The sequence below is a fragment of the Pimephales promelas genome, chromosome 24 (genome assembly GCF_988280905.1).
Source record: "Pimephales promelas chromosome 24, fPimPro1.hap1.1, whole genome shotgun sequence".
Classification (NCBI taxonomy): domain Eukaryota; kingdom Metazoa; phylum Chordata; class Actinopteri; order Cypriniformes; family Leuciscidae; genus Pimephales; species Pimephales promelas.
Window position 1 is genome coordinate 7766792 of NC_142792.1, and position 13687 is coordinate 7780478.

Here is a 13687-nt window from a genome sequence, read left to right on the forward strand (position 1 = left end):
TGACCACGGTTTGAAGACGGTTAGGATCTAGTTCACGGTTTTCATAGCGGTAACAAAGACTGCAGGAAGAATAATTGGCAGCGAGTTCAAACGCTAGAAGTGTAAGTGAGCAGTGACTCATGTACAAAGCACCAAAAAAGAAGGCTTGTCTGGTTTGAATGCTTACAGCTGAACTGCATGCTGAACTGAGCATCTGTTCTTGTCTAGGCAAACATGACCTTTTGGAACTGATAATTCGGGTGGGATTAAGGATAAACAATTGTTTGTGCAAAACCGCCTAGGAACATTAGGACATAAGGTAGGCAAATAACTGCACATCTGCCCACCTGCTAATACTCTTCTTGAGCTTGAAGCAATTTGTAAAACAAGTTAAAATCACTGTCTATGCGTTTGGTGCTTTGTGCCCAAGTCAACAACTCCATTTAAAAATTTCCTTTAAGGGTCAAATGAAGACGACATGAGGTCACAATATCACATCATGACATGCATGTACAGGACTGACTTTCATGAAAATGGTCAAGAACATAAGGTCAAATTTCAGCCCAAAATAATTGACATTTTATCAAAAACTCTCACTTTTGTAATGTGAAATACTACCATGAAATAATTTACTTAAGATGCAAAGGATTTAGTCATTGTGGTACTATTTGTTATACTGCGTTTAATATATAATGATTTTATTATTTATTACGGTAATACAGTTAAAAGAAAATCATTAAATTACAATCATTCGAATCATCAAAAATAGTGGGACTTCTCATCCAGGCATATTATGCTAATTAGAAAACATAAAAGTAACATCCCAACATTTTTGTGTGGTAAAATTTGACCTGTACTCGTTCTTCACCGGTTTCAGGACTAATACATAAAAGGCAAATACGTGAAACATGTTCCTTTTAATATCATTTAATAAGCCTTTTATTAGAATTACATTGAGTCAATGCTGTCTTATGCAAACTAGCCAGTTTTAATCCATTTTTATTATCATGTTTCATGTTTTCAACCTGAATGTTCCACAATCTACTTTAGGTAATCATTGTATTTAAAAAATATGTATAGTCAATAGTGTTTGTTGACACTATTGTACAAATATGTCATTTTTTGCAAGAAATCATTAGCATATCTCATTTGCTTCTAATCTAAATAAATATCGACGAGATCAATGAAAACCTAAGTAGACACGACCACTTTTTAAGTGCATGCAAACAGCACCGGGAAGAGGACAGAGAGAATAGTTGATTTATTTTATAGAGATAGGATAGTTAGTTTAATAGAGACAGAGTAAAAAAAAAAAAATACATGACACTTCATAATGTCCAACCAAAAACTACTGACCTCACTGTTAATGTCTGCCCCAGCGTCCAGCAGCATTTGCACCATGGCCTCGTCCCCACGGACGCACGCGTACATGAGAGGGGTCATGCCCTGAGGAACACATAAAAAACACTGAACACCTGCAGTAAACATGCCATAGTCCGAGCCCATCGCTGTACAGCCTACAGCACAAGTTACTGCGGCACTAGTTATTTAGCAAAAAGTCTCTGAAAATAACATCGTCTTAAGGGCTTGAAGTGTCCATTTAAATGAACCGAGGAACAGTAATCTTTATGGATGATGCTCAAGCTCAATGAAAGCACATTAAACAGAAAACAATTCAAGTCTTACTCTGCTTTAGGGAAACACACACATATAAGCATCAGTGCATTAAGGTATATAAAGCCAAATAATTAGCTACGTTTTTAAACAGTCTTTGAAAGAAAATACACCATTAATACCCTCTCACCTTTCATAGTCATGTTTTGAGATATATATATACATTAACTAAAATCATTCGTATATAAACTATACAGTATATATGATTAATACATTTGTTACAGTAATTATCTGTTAAGGTTAGTAAAAAAAAATACAACTGTTCATTGTTAGCTCAGATCCACTAACTAATGTTAACGGATACGATTTTTGATTTTAATAACGTTTTTGTAAATGTTGAAATGAACAAACAAAGCTCAATACATTTCTTTAAAGGTATTTATCATTGTTAGTTAACGTTAACTAATGCAGTTACTAATTTTAACTAAAGAAACCTTAATGTAAAGTGTTAGCGAAAACTCTTTATGTGTTTATATAATGGTGACAAATCTATTTAAATTTCACCTGGGTCTCTGTAAAAAGAGATATATGGTCAAGTTTTTAATGCACTCAATTTCACAGTGATTTCAGTTCATTTATTGCTAATTTTACTCTTTACACGGGTAAAGGGATTTTTAGGCATTCTGCTTGATGTTAAAACTCCCTGTAAAGACTTTACTCCATTACTAACTCGAGCGTGTGCAGTTCTACAAACAGTTTTCACCACGAAGAAGGAGATTCATTTGTGAGTTGAGTCCTATTTTCCCTCAAGGCTTTTCTTGAAATAACAAGTACCATATTTGCCAGTGTGATTTCGGAGCAACTCTTCCAGGGAAAGATGGAGCAACTCTCAATGATTCCCAGCTGGACTCCAACTATTCTCTTTGTCATCACATCACATTACATTTCGCTTCAATTTCACATGTTAGTTTTATCTACTTTATCAGCACCGGCATATCACCGTCATTCTTTTCATAAACTGGCTGTTGTTTTCAAGACAGACCGTGACAACAACACGCAATCATAAGATATACAGATGTCACTGTTTGATTCATAATACAGAGTGTCATGACTACTATCATGATAGATGCTTCCTACACAGATCAGTCAGATTAAAAGCGTTTTCCCTTATTTAAAAGGTCATGTAACATCTTATTTATTTCCTTAGCCTTTAAATGTCTATGTGGGTCATCTTTCTTCCCACATATAATATTATAAGAAGGCCATTTTTTAATGGTATGAGGCAGATGAGATACATAGAAAATTATGGAAGGCAGATTTTTAGAAAGTCACAGTATACATGAGCATTAACATTGCGGAGTAATTACAGTGCAAGTTCTGATTAATACTAAAGGATGTGTGATTATTTCATGACATTATTATTTAGTGGAGCTGCTCATAAATACACTCTGTTATTATGTTGTTGGTGTTGTAATTAATTGCATTCATAGTCACTGTAAAATGTGTTACAGTATAGACAAAAGGAGCTGTGCCAACAGAATTGAAAAGACACTGTAGGATGGATAAGGGAAGCCAAATCCTGTAATCAAAATACATGCTCTTTATTTTGCACAATTCAACAGTGCATCATTCCCCCTCCCAATTTTTTATTATATATATATATATATATATATATATATATATATATATATATATATTAGTGTTACTTTCATGCGTTTGTATTGTTACATTGTCTTAACAGTCGTTCTCTGTGCTACCTGGAAAAAGAAATTCATGATTATTTGTCAGCAAAATGCATCATCTGACGAACTTTTGAAAGCTTTGTCGACAGTTGACACCATTATAAGTAAAAGTTTTCTAAGAAGTATTTCCTACTCAAGGAAGGGATGTTTGACTGGCGTTATATACCTATTTGGCAAAAGGGAAGACAGCATCCTTTTTTCTCTAGTCAGGTAGCACCAATTTTTCTTCCACTTTTCTACTGTACAGACATCAATTTTTCTTTTATTAAAAAGCCAATTTTGCCAGCAGTGAAGAACCCATTTAACTTGCTCCACTTTCAAAAGGACTTTCTTTTTAGTGTCACCAAGCCTCTTTTCATGGTTAGTTCAGAAAAAAAAATGCAAATGCCACTTGCTATTTTTTCTGTATCAAATGCAATGACATTTATAACTTTTTGGGGTGCCTGTATGTAACGTCAAATTACTGAAGTAAAATGAGTTGGCAAATGCCCTTTCATGTTGAATATTTTTTTCAGTGAATTTCATTGCAATATAATGCCACTTTCAAGGTCATATCATCTAATTTTAATAATAATATTATTAGATATAAAGGTGCAAATATATAATTTAGTATACAAATTAGTTACTTTTTTGGGGAGTAAAACAATATTGTGATGCATTACTTTTAAAAGTATCTTGTAATGAATAAATATCCATGCTCACCTGTTCACTCATACTGTTAATGCCATCTGGCCCAAGCAGATTGACTGCTTGCTTGACCAGGTCAGTTCGTCCACAGTTGAGCATCCGGAAGCCCAGATCCTGCAGGAATTTTGCTTCTGTGGATGCAGCGTCCAGTTTCCTTGTGGTACCGAAGCAGTCATCTGATCTGTTGAATAAAAGGTAAGTGTTTATTTAGTTTTTAAATACACATACAACAGTTCTTTAATATTCTGCCACACAAATTAGATTCAGCCTAGCAGCTTGTAATTAGGTATGTTTTTAGTATATATTCTTATATTGTATATTAAATACATTATATATTATTACATATAAAATCTTATGATTATAAAATATTTTATTTAATCCTATAACATCATTTTCTTTTCAAGAAACTGTTACTAGGCTCAGAAGAAAGACAACACACACACACACACACACACACACACACACACACACACACACACACACACACATTCGAAGAGATGGTTATTAATTTAGGCAGCTTTTACTTTAAAAGATTGTTGCCATGGAAAAAGAAGACATTAAAAAAATTGCCAGGTTCATCCGGCATCTGTTGAGGTGCTCCTAAAAATAACTGTGTCCATGTAAAAAGTCATTTACATAGAACTTCAAAGCTTGTCACTAGGAAACTAAATCCACACAAGAAGTTAACAATCCTCTGTGCAATTCATACGAGGCATTTGAGTACATTGTGTGTGTGTGCGCGTCTAGGTGTTTGTATGTCCCTCTGTCTTTTAATGAATGACTAACTGTTAAGAAAGGCATTCTATATTTATAGCGTGCATGCCGACCATGTGTTTGTGCATGTACGGAAGTGGCGTTGCCTTCCAAACCTACTTCAGCTGCCGCGGCTCACAGTCCACCCCGGGTAACAGCAGTCGGGCTGCCTGACGTACATCATCGCTGTCCACAGAGAAGCTTCGGCGGTGTTCTGTGTGCGCCACGGCCACCCGGATCCATTCCATCAATGGAGGCAGGACCAGGAACGGCCTGCAGGGGCAGAACAAAGATATGTCTGATTTAAGAAAAGCTGTTTACTGCTTACAGGTGTTTCATCATTTATTTTGTCAACAAACTTCATTCCTAATATTTAAGAATTAAACATTCAGACCAATAGGTTTTTATGATCATAAGAAACAAATTCAGTCCAGTGCGTCCAAACCTTTGACTGTCGGCGTACATTTGCTTCCTTTATCACGTTTGCAATTTCCGGATACTTTAAAGAAGTAATCATAAGCTCTCTGATGGGATTACAGTTTCTACTAATTACCATCTCTACGCTTCATATAAATAATGACGGAATATGAAAGACCTGTTACCAAACTGACAAGTTTTCAATCAGACACTCTCATTGCAACAGATGAATTTGAATTAAAATTATATAATTTAAAGGCTGCAAATGTGCTTCCATTACACTGTCTCATTGTGCCAAATCTCACATTTACATACTGTATATACAGTATATGATTCGAAACTTTTCTTCACAGGGTAAAGTTTGAGGAACATGAGGAAGCTGACTCAACTGCAGTGAGTCACAATGATCACAACGTGTTGAAAATTTGCTACAAGCATTTCCGATGAGCATATTCAGATTATTTCACTGCTGTTTAACTGAGTTTAGAGTCGTTGTGGATCAACATTAAATAATGGTGACAGCTAATATGACTAAATGAGAAATGCACACAGTTTGTTGAAATGGGCTTAGTGTATGACTTTCAAGTATGAAAAAACAATGACTTCACCGTTTTTGTCCGCCCACACAACATTATCGGTTCGTCTTTGTGTCAAAGTTGTTCCACACACCACACTGTGCTAAAAAGTGAGCAATGTGTGGGACAAAACATGTTAGTTTCCAAATTGGAGAAAACATTCTCGAGTTGTTATTGCACGCACTTGGACGTGAATAAAAAGGAGACATTTGACCCCAGAAATATTGGGAACAAAATCATCAAGCTTCATCTTGAACCATCGATCTATCTTCATATAAATGTGCTTCTTTTGACCTGCATCTAACAGCTGGCTTTGCACGATCCTAACTCTTCCTCCCCGGACACCTACCCACCGTAAGAAAGCCTGCCAAGAATCCCAGATTTGCCAAAACAAACCGCAAACCCTTCTCTTTTTCTCTTCAGTCTGAATAATGTGCTTCTCCGCTCCCCACCCTATGAAGAAATGTTTGTAGGAAAAGGACGTGGTTCTCATTCCAGTGTGGAATTTAAAAGTGAAGCCACATCTGGTTGGAAAATAAGACTTTCTTTTTTTTGCACTTTGACCAGAGGAAGGGAGTTTTCTTATCAAAATTACTTCAGGGTCTCTTGAAAAATGTCAAAGTCTTCATAAATATTTAATCGAGATATATTGCATTGGTTTATGGAAGCTTGGTACTTTTATCTAAGGAGTAGTACAATAAAAAGATCACATCAAACCTTTAAGAAAAAAATACATACTTTTGGGGTTTTTTTTTAAATAAAAGACCAAAAGACCCCAAGAATGAATATACAATATAATTTGTTGTTTTCAATGTATTGTTTTAAGAAAAATCGCAATGAAAGAATTTAATTATACATTTTATATTTATAAATTCTTCCTGTTTCAAATAAAATGTCTTTTTTTTGTCAAGTAGATATTATAATACTATTATTTTGAGACTGCAGAGTTCATGAAAAGTTGCATTTTCAGTTGAATTTGGGGAAATCACCCTAAACATTTGTTGTGTTGAGCTATTTCATTTAATTTTTTTCATTGCAAACAGCTGAAAGTCTGTAAATTTTGCCAATAAGTTTGAATAAATTTGATTACAACTGTATTCACACACAAAGACAACATTTACTGAATATTATATTAAATTACAATATTACATTTATTATATTAAATATAAATATAATTATTAAATATAATTATAATTTATTATAAATATATTTACATTTTAGATTGATAAAATGTATTGTTAGATATATGGTATTATAAGATATTTTTTGTCAAGAAGCTATTATAATACCATATATACAGTGTATATACTGTATATATATACAGTATATGACAAAACAATATTTACCATTAACTAAAAAAATTACAATTATTAAAAAAGTGGATATCGATATTCTCAAAAGTGCAAAATTTTGCTCCTCCATATAACCACCTAATCTTAACCTTACTTACTGCTTAATTAAAGCACAGCTTTAGGCAAACTGAGAACGATTCATTGTTTAAAATTTCAATGAAATGTCTTTAAGACTGCCAGCAAGTATATTTCAGAGATCTTTCAGTGTATAGTGTATTTCATGTTGGAAATGATGCAGTACAGTACGTGGGACAAAGCAGGGTAATAATTACAGTGTGTTTATGAGTGTTCGTGCCCTTGGTGTGTTATTCTTCTACAGTAGGAATGTTGAAAGGTTGATGAAATGTCACTGAGCACATCAACAAAAGTCCAAAAGCCTGCAATCTAAAGCCACGGCCCTGAACACCTCCAGACGCTCCTTCGCTCTGATCTCTTGTTTTCTTTCTCCATCTCTATTTATTATTCCTGTCCTCACCTACCATCTATTTTCTTTTATTTTTCTGTCATTCTCTTATCTTTCACTCTCTCTTTCTTCCTCCACCCTCTCATTCGTCTGTGAGAGGCCAAGAAAGAAATGAATAAAATAGAGCAGACCCTCTCTGGGGAAGCAGACAGCTTCCTGATTCTGTCGAGCATTGCATGGGTGTCCCACAGGGTCCTTGGAAGGGGGCTTTTTATCACATCTGAGTGATGTGGGGCAGCCTGGGAAGAGATGTCCTGATGGATTTATCAAGAGGATGCTGAACACAACTCCATAACAATTCATTAACTCTCTCCTCCAACAGGAGTGAAGCGTTCTACTGTATCTTCATTGTGCTAAGAGAATCAAGATGAAGTGTAAATCCCGTTTTCTTTGCCTTCCCTGAGCCCCGATTGTGTCAATAGTCCTAAAGGTCATCAGGAAAAAATGTTGAAAGGTGACACAAAATAAAACGTTGCGCTTTTCTAAGCGTGTAAAGTGTATAACTATAATGTATGGCGGAATACCCCAGCAAGTGATTGGGAGCACTTCGACTCGGCGCAGTAATATCATCACTCTTGAAAAGTCCTCTCCCTCTCCAGAGTGATGATATTACTGTGCCGAGTCCATAGATAAATATGTGCCGAATCACTTGCTGAGGTATTCCACCATACATTATAGTTATCCACTTTACATGCTTAGAAAAGCCCAACGTTTTATTTTGTGTCACCATTCTTGGTCTTGTGTAACTGTATTTAAATAGGGAAAACGTGGAGGTGTTTGGTCGCTTCTCTGCTTGGCCCCTATTGAATGAACTGGGCTAGTTAAATGCTATCAAAATGTCTCGCACGCCAAAGCAAGACGAGAGAGGTATGCATCAACTCGTCTTATAAAATATAATATATACTAATATATACTCGTCTTAGAAAATAACATAGTTAAATATGAAAAGCTCTATTATTGTGACAAACATGGTGCTAATGCGCAACATACTCTATACCTCTCAGTATGCAGGGTAATCTTAGAGGGTTCAACATTAGGGTTTTCCCACTCCATTTGAGGACAGTGCATGAAGTAGCAGAGCGTGTAGAGGGCTTCCGGTTCCCAGTGCACGGTGCTGGTGCGGTTCTCGTGTACTGGCGTTCCATTGCTGGGGTTCATGATGTGCAGAGGCTGAAGTTGATGCATGGCTCGAGACACCAGGTCACCTACAGGGGGCAGTAAAGACATTCGGTTTAGTGTATGGGAATGTTCTTTTACAAAGGCTTCCTTAAGATTGCAGCTTCGCGTCAAATAAAGGTTTTACTGTCTTTGAGATAAAACTAGAGGCCTCGTACATCACCACATGCACAAAAGACACAGACAGTGACACATTTGACAGGAAGACATTCATTAAAGGAGGAAAAGGATGTCAGGATGACAACCTTTTAGCTTTCTCAGCCAAATCTGGAGCAGGGGTTACAGGAGATATTACTCATCTTATGGTAAGGAAACTTGTCAAAATGTCACAATATTTGTATTAAACCTTAAACTTATAAAAGTTACAATTTAGGCCGATTCCAGTAAGAAAAGGAGAGCCAGAAAATATATAGTTCTTGGATATCTAAACTCTTTTAAAGTGACCAAAAGTGCCTGAAAAGATGTGCAACTGCATGCAAACGTTTTCAAAAAGAAATCATGAATCATCACTAAGTGATAAACTAGACTAAAATTTGAACACAACAGAAAAAAATACACTTAGACATAAAAACAAGAAATTTGTTCGCTAATATGGTGTGTGTATATATATATATATATATATTGAATATAAGAAATAAAAAAATATATTTAATTTAACTTATATAAATAATTAACATACAAATACACATATATAAATACATAAAACATAACAAAATTATAACATAAATTAAAAACAAAACACCTGTTATAAACACGTTATTTAAAAAAAAAAAAGTTTGACCACATAAGAACACATATACATATTTATTAGTCATTGGGACCTATTATTTATTCACATAAACACAGAAATTATAAATTTTGATAAACTGATCCAATTATCTTGGATGAATCACTGAGCCTTCTTGGCAAAACCAAGGAAAATTTAATTGGTTCTTAAGAACATCCACACACATTCACATACATAAACACACACACCGCAATTACTGGGAAAGCGAGAAAGAGGAAGTCTTCACACAGTTTTAAACCTTACGTTTTTAACATGTCTATGTGTGTGTCTGCTTTCTTAATTTTATTGGATGGAGCCCTATGGCAGCAGCTGGTGAAAATCACTCGCCATCAAACAAACATTCCATTTCTCTCTCTTTCTCTTTTTCTCAAACACACACACACACACACGCACACACCTCTCCTGCACACAGATACACTGACTGTGCTCCATAATGGCCTTACGAATTATCAAAAGTAAAGCATTCATACCAAGGCAAAACTACTCTTTCCAAGTACAGCCCTCGTTCAATTTTTATAGAGATGAGCTGGTGTAAAGGCAGCAATCAGGCACAGATTTTTTAAAAATCCGTAAAAGCTTTTTTTGTGTGTGTGGAAGTTACAGTGAATATTGGAGAGCAGAGTTGGGGGTTACTTGCCTTATATAATCAATTACTTTTTTCCAAGTAATGAGTAAAGTAACACATTACATATTAAATGTATGTAAATGTATTTAAATAATATTAATAAATATATATTTTTATATAAAACAATTATTTATTGCCAAATACAATTGATAATATCTCCCTTTTTAGTCTAGGAACATTGTTAATATACTGTATTCAAAATGTAAATTTAGATTTAAGATGTGCTGTATATGTGAGCATTTTGGATATATCAACTTACTATAACATTTTTTTGCACAAAATAAATAAATAAATAAAATGTGTCATTTTTCATTTACATCAACAATAAATAAATCAATCTCATACTTCCAATATATACCCTGCAAGCCACACAAAACACTTCACCCTATATGGTGAGAAAGAGTAGCATAAAAGTAACCATGATCTTTTTATGGAATATTGCAGTATTTATTATAAATGATTTATCCATGTACATCATTACATTCTTTTAAAAATTCATGTGCCCTCGTAATCTTTAATCAAAATAACTTCCCCTCCCGGCCTCTTCTCTTCTCTTCTCTTCTCTTCTCTTCTCTTCTCTTCTCTTCTCTTCTCTTCTCTTCTCTTCTCTTCTCTTGGTCAAATTCAAGTCCCGTTCTACATTTTTTCTTGGTCGAGAAGCTGTTTCACAGTTTGCGACTAAGATGCGAATGAATATGAAATCACTCTGTCAAGCCTTGTATGAAAAAGTGCTAAAAAATCATGATCAGAAGACTAGCATGTTCCAGTGCTCATGAACAGAACCACACATTTCATCACCTGTCCAGATGGTCTGAAACATGTCTTTCAAGTTCTGCCAAGCACCATTCACTTGAAGCTTGCCTTCACTAGATTGTACCGGTGTGTGAGGCAGGAGTGAAGTGGCAGCTACTATGCAGCAGCCGAGCCGCTGTTGTTATTCAGCACCGATCCATGGAAAAGGGAACAACTCTCTCAGCAAGAATGACAAAAGATTTGATTCCAGTGTGACCACTGTACACCCTGGGAGTTAGTGTTAACATTGTACATTCTGCCTGAACCAGATTCTATTTTGGCTTCTGCTGCTTTAAGGTAAAATATCACTGACTTAGAGCTGCACAAGGAGGACGAGAAGCTCAAACATCAGCGGAAAAGTAGCCAGGGCAGAATCCAAATCTGTGTCATTCAAAGAGCACACCAAATATCTAGAAAAATACTACAGTATTGTGTTATCCTATTAACTAATTCAATAATTACTTGTCCCCATAACTAATTATATCATTAAGTATGGGGGCAACATGGGGTTGGGCTTGATGCTGCATACCACTCATTCTCACCGCCGCTGACCTTTTTGCAGAAGGCAACATATGGCGTCAGCACAAAATATGACAGACACTGTTCTGTCAAAATACTAAGAAACAGTTGGCCAATGGCTCTGGACCATGGAGAGACTTACATCATAATTAAATCTCATCAACAAAGCTGCACTATAGCCAACATAATGGAGAGGAAAATTGTAAATTCATTTTTCAATTAATCTTCTCTGTTGTATATATCGAGTCTAGTTAGACACAGTGTAATTATGGTTATCAAAAACTAAAATGAAACCTAAATTAAAACACTTTTCTTATCAGAAAAAAAAATATTTAAACAAATTAAAATACATTTAATAAATTGTAAATTCATTTTTCAATTAATCTTCTCTGTTGTATATATCGAGTCTAGTTAGAAACAGTGTAATTATGGTTATCAAAAACTAAAATGAAACCTAAATTAAAACAAATTAAATTAAAATTAAAATACATTTAATGACTACAAAACTATCTAAAATAAAGTAAACATTTATTTTTATGCAGTTAATGCACTGTGAACTAACATGGCCGTGAACATTTTTATTAACATAACATTAACAAAGCTTAAAAATAAAATAAAAAATGCTGAAAAATATATTTCTTATTTTTAGTTAATGGATTAACTATGTTAACAAATGAGTAAATTTAATTGTAAATTTGTAAAGTTAAATTTGAAGTTCAATGTGTTGCAAAGTTAAAAACGAATAATGAACATAATAATACATACATTTTAAAAATTAAAGTTATTCAATAAAAATATTTAGATGATATCACTGAACGCACTAACATCAGCAGCACAAGAGTACTAAAATTGAAATAAAAACTGAAACTACAAAAAACCAATAGTAACAGTCATAGCGTGAAAACTAAATTAAATGACAAGGACAAAATGAAAGTAAAACTACAGCTAAAACCAAAAAAGAAGAGGAGAAAAAAAGAAAAGAGAAAGCAACTGCAAAACAGGGTTCACAACCTTTCTAAATGTTCATCGTGGTCCATTTCTGTACATAACAAAAAAGAGTATAATCTATATAAAATTGCATCTTAGTAAGATACAGGTCATCATTTGAACCACTTTACATATACATTTTAAATTTTTTCATTTGTAACATACAGTATATATTTGAGTAAGTTGAAACCCAAAGTGTAATGTGGCAATTTCTCTCACTATAAAATACATCCTGATTTCGCACAATGAATTATGGGGTAGGCTAGGCCACGTAGGATCTATCTGTTGTACTCTTCATTGCCCGTTCTACATTTGTAGGCTGCAATGGAAGGTTCATTTGGGACAGCCTTTGTCGCACTGCTGTGACACAATCTGCCTTCGAAGGACGCGGCCTTTGATTTGGAGTCTTCAGAAAAATGTAAAATCTAGTTTACTCTATAATGATTGAGACACAGCAGGCTCCAAAACACATTCTGATAGATGGAAAAGTTGCCACACATATCCAGGCAAGTCATACACCTCCTTCTCCTGGAATACATTATCTTATCCAACAGAGGCTCCCGTTTTTTTGTTTTTTTTTTTCAACCCAAGCCTTTTGGGCGTGATTCAGCTTTGAAATTGCTCCCAATTATAGATCCACAAATTCCCCTTTACTTCCCTCTTCTCTTGCTTCAGAGAAACAGGCAGCCCAAATGATAGATCCTCTACATGGCCTTCTCTAGTCTAATAGCTCTTTGGCGGCTGGTGTAGTTTGGAGGGTGTCAGAAGAGGGGAGAGAGCGGAGGCATGCTCACGTCTTTATACTTCGCAGTAATTATTCTCCGGTCGTTCCCAAAAGGCCTCTCAGGCACACCTGCATTAATCATGAAGAATGACTCGCAGGAACTCCCTCTCTCTTCTCCCTTCAGCAGATGCTGAAGTATGAGGTGTAATTATGAGGAACGGATCACGCCCCCGACGAATATGATGCCGCAGAGATGCCCTGCGAGCCCAACCACTCATCCAAGTGCGATATTGAGCTATAATACTCAAATTTTGTATTTCTTGCTGTATAGTTTTGCATAATATTGAAAGAGGGAATCTTTGAAGGTAAGCGAGTGCAAAATGATCTACCTTCGTTCCTCAATGCAAATTACTTAAGGGAGAAGACAATTCAACAGCCCTCTTCCCTTTCAACTAGTATGTTTAACGATCCAGTCAGTTTCTGGCAGATTTATAG

At 35.1% G+C, this 13687-nt stretch overlaps 1 protein-coding gene across 2 annotated transcripts in view; it reads right to left on the minus strand.

Moving 5' to 3' along the window:
- abtb3a (ankyrin repeat and BTB domain containing 3a) overlaps positions 1–13687 on the minus strand; it is a 112326-nt gene that overhangs the window by 14744 nt on the left and 83895 nt on the right. For both annotated transcript variants that reach the window (XM_089126733.1, XM_089126732.1), the window contains exons 3-6: positions 8580–8787; positions 4896–5048; positions 4038–4203; positions 1336–1425 (exon numbers count right to left, since the gene is read on the minus strand). In XM_089126733.1, the coding sequence (XP_088982859.1) occupies positions 1336–1425; positions 4038–4203; positions 4896–5048; positions 8580–8787 (617 nt within the window). The remainder of the gene's footprint in view (positions 1–1335; positions 1426–4037; positions 4204–4895; positions 5049–8579; positions 8788–13687) is intronic.